The 10,742-nt window shown below is 45.3% G+C and overlaps 1 protein-coding gene across 1 annotated transcript in view; it reads right to left on the reverse strand.

Annotated features, from left to right (window-relative positions):
• Window positions 1-714: 714 nt before the first annotated feature.
• Window positions 715-10,742, reverse strand: part of rorb (RAR-related orphan receptor B) — an 18,670-nt gene continuing 8,642 nt past the window's right edge. The window contains exons 2-10 of the mRNA XM_076164706.1: window positions 7,224-7,309; window positions 6,995-7,136; window positions 6,462-6,893; window positions 5,946-6,067; window positions 5,317-5,449; window positions 5,085-5,192; window positions 4,530-4,640; window positions 4,206-4,318; window positions 715-3,789 (exon numbers count right to left, since the gene is read on the reverse strand). Coding sequence (XP_076020821.1) covers window positions 3,625-3,789; window positions 4,206-4,318; window positions 4,530-4,640; window positions 5,085-5,192; window positions 5,317-5,449; window positions 5,946-6,067; window positions 6,462-6,893; window positions 6,995-7,136; window positions 7,224-7,309 — 1,412 coding nt within the window. The 3' untranslated portion in view covers window positions 715-3,624. The remainder of the gene's footprint in view (window positions 3,790-4,205; window positions 4,319-4,529; window positions 4,641-5,084; window positions 5,193-5,316; window positions 5,450-5,945; window positions 6,068-6,461; window positions 6,894-6,994; window positions 7,137-7,223; window positions 7,310-10,742) is intronic.

Here is a 10,742-nt window from a genome sequence, read left to right on the forward strand (position 1 = left end):
TCATAACATTCAGAATAGATCACACCTCCCCCCCCGTGGGTTAAGGGGCGGGGGTCTCTGCTCCCTCCGTTACAATAAGGCCAGTTCAGAAAGGGCCCCCGCTCTTGTACAGTTAATAGAACCAACTCACACATTCAACGTTTGAGAGAGAACAATTTTAAATGTTTTAAAATCCAACGACAAATTATGAATCGGTTGCATATAAATAAGAGCAATTTATTTAAAAAAAAAATCTCCCCCAAATTTGTGTCTGAAAGAACAGAAATCAGGAAATTATTCTGCCTTGACCCCCAGCACCCCCCCCCATACCCTGCCTGCCAATGACTCCCTCCCCCCCCCCCCCCACCCCCCCACACACACAGAGTCCCACAATATCATGAGAAGAGAAAACACAAATAAGCCCCCGATTGTTTCATTGCAATGAAACGTCATGCAAATAGAACAGAACAACAATAGGCTAATAGTAATAGAATAATAGTAGTCATAAGAAGAACAATAATAATAGTAAATAGTAATAAAATAAAAAATAATCTTACAATGCAAACATGACAGTAGTAAATGCCTCCGGTTCTTATTGCTACAGTATCGTACTTACAGTGTTGCATTGCCACTCTTTCTTTGCCAGCACATCCCCCACCCCCACCCACACCCCCCGCTGATTCACAGTCTAACAAGGGAAAATAAAAACATCACACACACACACACACACACACACACAACAAACTTCATATTATTCAGAGCTGGAATTCACTGTCCCAGGCATGTGTGTGTGTGTGTGTGTGTGTCAGTGCTCGATTCACAGCTTATATCTCTACTAATGGACTTTCCCTCACTGTCTCAAGCAGCACAATAAGCAGTAGACGTTAGCGTACAAACAACACACTTGACGTATATTTTTGCTTTTATTACTTTGATGCTCAACAATGCTTGTCATATAGTCTGGGCTCTGAAGAAGATTTGGACAGTGAATTCATTCTCTGTACACACATACAGTACACACACACACACACACACACAGACGCACACCTGTCAAAGCCTTGTCTGGGCAGATTCTGTTGATGACATACGTTGGTGGCGTACGCAGTATTTGTCTTAAAAAGTAATGCTTTTAATAGTTACATTTCTTTTTTTTGTAAATTTTGCAAAAATATTAAACCCTCTTTTAATGTTAAGTCAGAAAAAGAGTTGCTCCCTGAGAGATGCTGTGTAGTGCATCATGTCGTAACGAGCAAGTGATTGTCTTTAAGAGTCACTGGCCTCTGATCTGGGGTTTGAGGGGGGTCAGGGGTCAAAGGAGGAGCCTGTGAGATGGTAAACGGGTCGCTGAGAGGCAGCGTGGGACAGACAAGGACGTATAGCCACACACTAATGACTATTGAGACACCACGATGCTCATTCTGCAGAGATCCAACATAAGGATGACAATAGAATGTTCAATGTTTGGCCACTGTGCAACAACCAATCGTGTAATTTTTAATTAAAATAGAGGTGAAAGTCTAAGTGCTATTCTGGATTTAGGAGCTCAGCTTCAATACAACTACAGTTCCAATACCTGATCAATTGATGAGTTCTATTGCAAATTGCAGTGAGAGACATTGTTTATTTTAATTATTTAGAGTCTCAAGCTAAATCTTAGACGACCCACAAATGTCTCCATTTTATCAAACTAGCTTTTAGACAGCAGTTTAGTGAAAGAACCATCATTCTTTTTGTTTTAATCCGATTAGATTCACTAAAGTGATATAAACGGAGCATCTAGTGGCTGAATGCAGAACTGCACAAACCCCTTAAAACAAGCATCAGTTCAATGATTTTTAAAAAACCACCTGAAATGAGAAGAAAACCCCTGAGCTTAGTGACCAGCTCATACAGGGAACAAACACCATCCCCACAGGAAACCAATATGATTTTACACAGTGGCCAAATGCTTTCCACATCACATTTATGCAATAAAAACCAGGAAAAGGGCGATGTTGTAAGTGCCATTAAATATGGAATGAATAACAAAAAGGTCATCACAGCTTCGTTTATGGATCATTAACATTTTTGCAAAGAGGAGCAACGGAGGCTATTCTGTTTTTTTATTCACGTCTGGGCGTCCGTGTCGAGTGTGTGTGTGTGATGTCTTGACCCTGGAGTGATCGTGCGTCAGGAATAGTGCATTCTATTTAAAAGGGCTACCCTGTTCTAAACAGCTGGACGAAGAGGAGGAGAAGGAGGAGGAGGAGGAGGAGGAGGAGAAGGAGTAAGATCAGAAAGGCAGTGTGGAAGTTATTGCTCCTTAGAGAAACGGGTCCTTCATATTCACAGCCTGGACTGATTGACGTCCACGGACTGAATTGTGCAAATAGTGACGGGAGGGACTCTCTGAAGAGTGGAGGGTTGTTGAGTTTCAATCAACTTTGTGGTGATTTCATGTTCAGGTTATTTTTGTGGCGTTTTCGTCCACGTGATGGTTGTGATTTGTGTCCTCTTCTGTCTGGCCCTGGGACATGAGGGACGAGCAGAGGGGGTTTAGAGTAAAGAGGCGGGTTTCATGTTGAGGTCCTATGAGTTTCTGATTGATTGATTTCTTTCTTTCTTTTCCGCTTGATTGTTCGCGAGCAGTCCAGCTATTATTGGACGTAATTATTGCAGCAACAAAAATGATTGATAGGACGGCAAATCTGCCAGATTATTTTCTTGCAAAATATAATATTTACGTATATATCTTCACCTTGAAAAGTAGTAGCAATTATTTTCTTTTTCTTTTTTAAAATCCTTCATATGTTCTCTTTACATTTCTATACGTTCTCATTATAAGAAGGATGCAGACCCTTCTTTACATTTGAACAAAATCCAGACAAGGCTTTTATATATCAACAAACCCGAATTGACTCCCGGTTTCATCCAATATTCTTTTACAAGTCTCAACTTTACAAATTCTGTACACGGGAAACTATAAAATAAAATTAAAAACACATCGACAAGGTAAAAGCAGCCACAGTGGACTGCTGTATATTTAAATTAGGACTAACTTATTTTAAACAGAACAAGAAGTAATACTGGAATCCGCTCTGCACTAGAAGAATATCTACAATAGCGTCTCTAAAGTCCACAGTTCCCTCCCCCGTCCAGTTTCTTTCACTTCACACTTTCATCATGTGAAATATAAATCAAACAAAACAAACAAAAAGAAAATAATTTCCTCAAAGTTAAAACAAATTAACTTACCCACTTTTTAAGATTGAGCTTAAATTTGTTCCTAGTTGTTAAAAGTCTGTACATTTTCTGGTCAGTCAGTTCAGTTCGGGGAAACAGGAGAAAACCCCCGATTGTGTTGTGGCCTGGGGTGCGTTTCGTTTTTGTTATATACATTCTTCAGACTGTATCGGTGAACAGGATGGGATAAGTGCTGGACATTCCTAGTATTGTTGGCGGTAACTGTAAGTTTTCTGGCAGATGACTCCATCCATTCCCCCCCAGCCTCCATCTCAGATGGCTGGACAAGCTCTAGAAATATGACTCGCCATGGAGACGTGCAGTCAACGTGGCCCCCTGTGTGTCTGGCGATTCGATCACGTCGGTGGTGTTCGGGTTGTTGCCGGGGCATTTTGCAGTGGAGGCCCCCGTGGTCCCTGGCAGTCACTTGGGCATGGCCATGGCAGAGTTGGGGTCGGGGTTGAAAAGTTCTTTGTAGAGCGGCGGGAAGAGGACGTTGACGGTCTCCGGGTGGAGCTGCTGGAAGGCCTGGAGCTCCTCTGTGTGGAGCGTGCACAGGGCTGACAACGTTGGGATACGGCTGATTAGCTGTCAGACGAAGAGAGAGGGAAGGAGAGACAGACAGACAGACAGAGAGAGAGAGAGAGAGAGAGAGAGAGAGAGAGAGATACAAGGAAGGCTCATGTCAGTTTCTTATCTAAGGCTACCTTCATTTGCAGCCGACTGATCACAGACAGAACAGAAACAGTGAGAGATTGATGATGGCCCTGATGGTAATGGAATAGGACTACGTTAATCCAAGAAGAAGAAGAGTAGCACTGAACCTGGTGTCAACAAACAGAAGCTCATGGATGAGATAATTAAACTCCTGTAAATTGTGTAGCCACACCAAACGGCAATATATTTCTGTCTCTGCGTTTGGACTATGTGACACATTGTGGCTGTTTCCTTTAGCTTCAGGCCTCATTATTAACATTAGGAGTCACTGCAGAGTCCTGGCCTACCTTAGCCAACGCATCTTCATCCATGTGGTTCTTCTGCATGATGTGCTGTAGAGCAAAGTAGATCTTCTCCTGCAGCTTCTGGACCTTCCGGGGCTCCATCAGCCACGGCCGATCTGAGGTTGGAGAATGAAAAGACAACAGTGTTAATCAAGTGTTTGTGCTCATTTCAACCTAAATAATTCACTGGCGCAGAGGAACGGAAGCAAGGGAGGATCTTATTTTCCATGAGGTACTTTGATTTATGTGAGCGGTAAAAGGAGGAGAGTGTGTGTGTGTGTGTGTGTGTGTGTGTGTGTGTGTGTGTGTGTGTGTGTGTGCACTGACCTGTGGAAATGAGTACGGCTGCTGAGAACAGAGCTATCTCCTCCTCTGTCAGCTGCAGCGAACACAGACTCTTGGCAAAGTCAAACACGGCACTCACTAAGTCATCACAACCTTGGAGGGAAACAGAGGAGGAGGACAGGGAAGGGTAGAGGGAAAAAGAGAGAGAGTGTGAGAGAGAGAGAGAGAGCTTTTCATTATACTAATTCTGGTCATGTATGCACTTGTGAGCAAAAATAGCACATTTCCCCCTTTCTTTTCTCTCTCTCCCTCATTTTTGGGATGAGCCTGGTCCCTGTGTGTCCCTGCTGTTCTTCTCTGTCTCTCTTGGCCTGGGGGAGGACAGTGGAGGCTGCCGTGTACATACAGTCACATTTTTTTCACCTTTTCACCAGGATGGATTAATGCAAACAGCTCCACCATATACGAATCTGCCCCCTTGTGCAACAATCTGACCTGCTTCTGTTTTTTTTGGTCCCTGAGAGGGAATTGCGGATTGAGTCGAACTAGAACAGATAATTAGTAGGAGAAATCAGTTGACATGCAGAAATGTCTTACCTAGAGCTTTGAACATCTGCATGCCTCCGTACTTCCCTTCGAAGAGCACAGTGTTGTTGAGCGGGTTGAACGCCCTGCACATCCTCACCAAGACCACCTCCAGACAACCTGGGAGAACCAGAGGGATTTCAGTTTGAGTCAGACACACACACACACACACACACACAAACACACACACACACACACACACGCACACGCACACACACGTTTACAGCCCACCCAGTCATATTACCTGATTTGAGCAGGAGGATCTGGTCATTCTGGCACAATTCCATGAACCCTGAGATGCGCTTGGCAAACTCCACCACATACTGGATGGCGTGAGTGATCTGGATGGCACACTGTTGCCAAAGCACGTCCCGGGGCTAAAAACACATACAGCCAGTTTAATGACTCTCATATATGCCTTTCCTCTTCTCACGCACCCATTTCACATTTGTTAAAGCTCTAACAGCCTCTGCAGGTATTGCATGTTCCCAGTTACGGCACGGCGGTAAAAGGACAGGCTGAGTCAAATTTGAATTTCCACTAATGAAATATCTCTGCTCTCGTTCCGAACATCTCCGAGTACAGACATCAGCAAATTGCCTTTATGTCTTCCATCATTCCACATTGTGTGGATACTGAAGGAAACTTATTTCAAAGCTTTCAACAGGACTGACAATAATGCATTAGACACAGACAAATGAGTGTTGGAGAAGTCGTGGAGGAAGAGCAGCTGAGCACTGAGTAATAAGTAGAGAAAGTTAACATGATAATGAAAAAATGGGAACATTGGGACTACGTTGGGCTTTGTGAAATCAAATCAAGTGTTATCACATCCTATACACCAGGACGCCGTGGTAACCATCACACCCTCACCTTGCTCTGGTACATCTTGACATCTTCGTACGAGTGTGTCTGCCAGGCGAGCTGCTGCAGCTCCTCTGTTGTGTACTGACACGTCTCCAAGTGGGACTTGATGATGTTCTGGGCAATGCGGTCTGAAAAAAAACGATCGTGGGTTTATTTGTGCGCTTATGTGTTATCGATAGATGAGAGCTGTTGTTCATGCAGCAACAAGCAGGAGTGTGAGCAACACACTTAAGAGACTTCAAATACTGAATTTTACTTTCTGTAATATTTGTGTTCAAAAGTCCTTGGGTGTAAATTCTGCTAAGGCTCTGAGCTATACATACAACAATATGACACCTTGTCAGGTATATCTGTGCCTAAGCCTGCCTGATCTGTTCGCTCCCAGATTATCGCCCTGACTCACTCTCTATAGCAAGAACGTTTTCTGTGTAACCGATTGTGTTCCGTGCGGCTTGAATTGAGGGGCCGTGGTATAATACATGTATGTTGTTGAAATGTAGCGAGGTGTGGTGCAGTCTTTACCTAGCTCTCCCATGCTGACATTGTTGGGTCCCAGCTGGCTGTCCTGGTAGCCCCCATAGCTGAACAGGTTGGGCACTGGCGTCAGGTCGTACACCGGCTCCTGTTTGATGTGCTTCATGCCGGACATGTCCAGACCCGACTGGTCCGGGGAAGGTTGGGTAGAGTCCATCCCATAGTAACCTCCTGGAATTACACCTCCGTTGCCGTGGCCGCCCTTGGGCAGTTCGATGACGTGACCGTTGGCGTAGGTGCCCCCGATCTCGTGGTTAAGGGTGGAAAGTCCATTGGTGAGGCTGGTGGAGTAAACGCGGGCCAGAGCTTCGGCTTCACCCGTCTGCTGCTGCCGCTGCTCCTGCAGCCGCGCTTGGTGCTTCTGAACCTCTGCGTACAGGCTGTCGCGTTGCTTCTTAGACATGCGGCCAAACTTGACCGCTGAGGAACGACAACAAAGAGAGAAAGGGAGAAATACTTAGAAAGTGTGATGTGAATGAATAGGAACGTCGGTATAAAACTGGGGATCTACTGAGCCTCACCATCTCTGGACATTCCGAGGGCGAGACATTTCTGCAAACGGCAGTGTTGGCAGCGGTTGCGATTTGTTCTGTCGATGAGGCAGTTCCTCTGGCGCGGGCAGGAGTAAGCCGCGTTGTTCTGTTGACTCCGTCTGAAGAAACCCTGTTCCATGTCAAAAGTAGAGCTGTTAGTTAAACGCAGACTCAGATGGCAGCAACATGTCACTGACATGTAATTGAGAAGTCCTACCTTACAGCCCTCACATGTGATGACTCCATAGTGGATTCCTGATGATTTGTCTCCGCAGATTTTGCATGGTATAACTTCGATTTGGGCTGCAGGCAGAGAGAGAAGGAGAGATAGAGGGGGGAACAGAGAGAGAGACATTTAACAAACCCGAGGTCAAGTAAAAAAAACACCACAATTTTGACACGCCTTTGTGTAGCAGCATGGAGTACACCACCCCATTCAGTCACCGCACCTTTCAGACTCAGCTGGTGGGCTAATTAGAGGTTAAAGAACACACACGGGTGGCTGTGAGGCCTGAGGTTACATTGTGAGGTTTGTGCCTGCATGCACGCGTGTGTGTGTGGTACGTGTGTCGCTTCAGGAGCGGCTTTACAAGGTGAAACGGGTCGCAATGACATCTGGACATGGCGTACGTTCGTGTAGGAGTTTTTCAAACAAGACCGAGGATGGCTCTCACACACACACACACACACACACACACACACACACACACACACACACACACACACACACACACACACAGATATACAACAGGAGGGAATGAATTGTGTGTAGCTGTTCTTTGTGTCATACTTGGACAGTCTCCTGCAGGTTATTGAGGGCCCCCATAACGGAGAACAGGTTATATCACTGAAGGACCTCACACACACACACACACACCCACACTATCTCTCTCCTACTTTCATCCTCTGTTTCTCTGCAAAACTACTATAGATCAGGATGGAACCTCATCGCTTTAGGTCAAGCATTTACTCACTGTGTATAGGCAGCTCCATGTACGCTCACAAACAAAGGCACAGAGGCTGAACAACGGTTAAGTGTGCAAATGTAGCGTCCCTAAACACCATCGGCTGCCGTCTCTGACTGTGACATCCATAATATATGATTAAGAGAAAGCTGCAGGTCCCATTAGAGAGACGTGAGATAGATGTGGAGGCAGGCAGGTGTGTCTGCTGAGATGGCACAGCGTCTATAAAGAGATTAGACAGCCCATCTAATCCTAAATATTTCCCCACGAGCTGGTTCCCTCTACTGAGCGCTGGCTTAGATGCATCTGAAATAGCTGTTCGACAGTAATCTCTTTGCATGGTGTTCCTTTAGAAAACAAAAGGAACATTTACTAAAGAAAGTCAACAGCCACAACGGTTTTCTGTCTTAAAACACATAACCTGCAAGTACAAATGTACTTTGTGCATGTTGAGTCACTAATTTTCCTTGTGCTGTCTGTGTTTTGTGCGGACGGTATGAGTGATCTGTGTGTATTCTGTGCAACACGCATGAGTTTGCAATTTAGAGTATGTAACTGGATAATCCTATAGACTGGGATCAGCTGCGTCTGTCTCAGGGGCTGGAAAGCTGCAGACGTGATCGCCGCTCCAGTCTGTGCACAATGTCATTTTAGAATGTTTCATTGGCTTTATACACCCAGATCGCAGATGAAGAGGTTCAACCAATACCTTCATTGGCTATTTTGGACATTAATTAGGACATTATTGGACAATGCTGGTGATCCATAATGATCCGTAAAGTGAGGCTCATAATAATAATCATTCTTTCAGCTTATCTGCCCCTGAGTTGCCATTAAGTAGTGTGGGAATGTTTACAGGCCAAAAACTGACATCCAGTCTGACGCTGATGAAGTCAAACTTCATCCTTCACGGTGCAAACGGGCCCTCGCCTACTCGTCCTCCTCTTCAAACCATCAGACTGTGCAGGAATGAAGCAGGAGTTCGGACTGACGCGCTGCAGCGTCGCTTGAATTTGGGTTCTGGTGAGGTTTTTAAGACGTGACCCATTTACACCAGTTCTCGGCGATAGTGGCTCCAAACTGGGTCAAAGCAGAGCACTGGACTGGGGCGACACACACACACACACACACACACACACACACACACACACACACACACACACACACACACACAGAGCTGTCAATGAACACAGCCTGAAACAAACTATTTATAGTCTGTAAAACAGGTCAGTTGCTCTCAGGAAATGGTGTTACCAACAGACTAAATATGAGCAGTCAACAGAAGACGAGGCAATGGAGTGTGTGTGTGTGTGTGTGTGTGTGTGTATCCATTCATTGCACTGCACAATCCTCTTAATCTTTTGTGGATGCTGCTGTTTGGTGATGATGAGCTGAATACACGCAGCCCACACCTGCTGCTACAATGCACATATTCTTTCTTATTTCTATAGCTCTGTAGTTAAACTTGTTTTTATCATCGCTCCCCAAAGATTACAAAATATTTTTACTGTATTTCCCTTTTTCCTCATGGGAGATTGTGCACGTCTTTGTATCACATAATTGCACCCAAAGGAGCTTGGGTGTGTGGGCATGTACATTGTTTTAGTGTGTGTGTTATTGGAGCGTTTGTATACGTGTGTAAGTCTGTGTGTGTTTGCGTGTGGTGTTTGTGAACGCGTGTGTGGGCGTGTGCATTGTCGTGTGTGTGTGTGTGTGCCCGTTGCCAGTGGGGACTGTCAGGTAGGATATAAGGAGACGGTCATGACAGCATTTGCTGTTTCCAGGGTGACCACCCACTCGCTGCTCTCGTCTGGCTGTCACCGCGATGATTTGCTAAGCTGTCACACTCTTAAAAGGAAATGACGTCACCAGTGGGTCGAGCCAAGGCGGTGTGTGTGAACGCCGTTTGTCCTGTTGCTCTCTCTCCTACATCTAAATCCAGTCAACTGTACTCTGCCTTGTTACATTTGTGGTAAAATGTGGCTGAATTAAAGCAGTTAGAGGAGACGAAAGCTTCCTAAAGCTTTCCAGGTTTATATTTGGGTATTTAGCTTTAAATCCAAAGTTAAAGTGAAATTCCTTCAATTGACTTTATCTGCCTAAAGTCGACGGCAGCTCTCCCCCCTGTCCTCTCTTGGCCCCATCAGTCTGTTTTTTTGGAGATTACTGGGCTCTTAGTTACCTGAGTTGACCCAGTCTGAGCTGAATGACTGACAGCGGCCTCAGCCAATCAGAGCGTGAGTTTGATCCCGAGGTTATTATGTAAGAGCTGGAGTGCAGCGCTGGCGATTCCGCAGCTAAGAGGAGGATCAGCACTGCACACAATCTTTTAAGTGAGAGCGAGGACAGAAAGTGAGAGTGTGTGTGTTGAGTGAGAGAGAGAGAGAGAGAGAGAGATATAAGGATAAAAGATAGAATTGTTGTCGTGGAAATGTGTGCGCATGTGCATGTGCGTGTGTGCAGCTGATTGTGGCCGTGAGGGCTGTCGTGAGCTGCACGTGTGTTAAAATAATTGATTTTTAATGAAGTGAGGATCTCCAGTGTATTTCTCGGGCCGGTCTTCTCTCTAAATAGAGTCCTAATTATCTACGTTGCACCGGCAAGAAGAAGAAGAAGGAAAAAAGCAGCACCCTCACACACCGAGAGCTGAGCAAGACTTCATCTAAAGCACATAAGTAGTTCACACATGGGAATAGGAGCACCAAGGGGGTTACCACACACACACACACACACACACACACACAGAATGAGGTTTAACAGGCCAGTTGTTC

This window comes from Genypterus blacodes, unplaced genomic scaffold, assembly GCF_046128005.1.
Source record: "Genypterus blacodes isolate CSIRO-AG114 ecotype Tasmania unplaced genomic scaffold, CSIRO-AGI_Gbla_v1 ptg000138l_1, whole genome shotgun sequence".
Classification (NCBI taxonomy): Eukaryota; Metazoa; Chordata; class Actinopteri; order Ophidiiformes; family Ophidiidae; genus Genypterus; species Genypterus blacodes.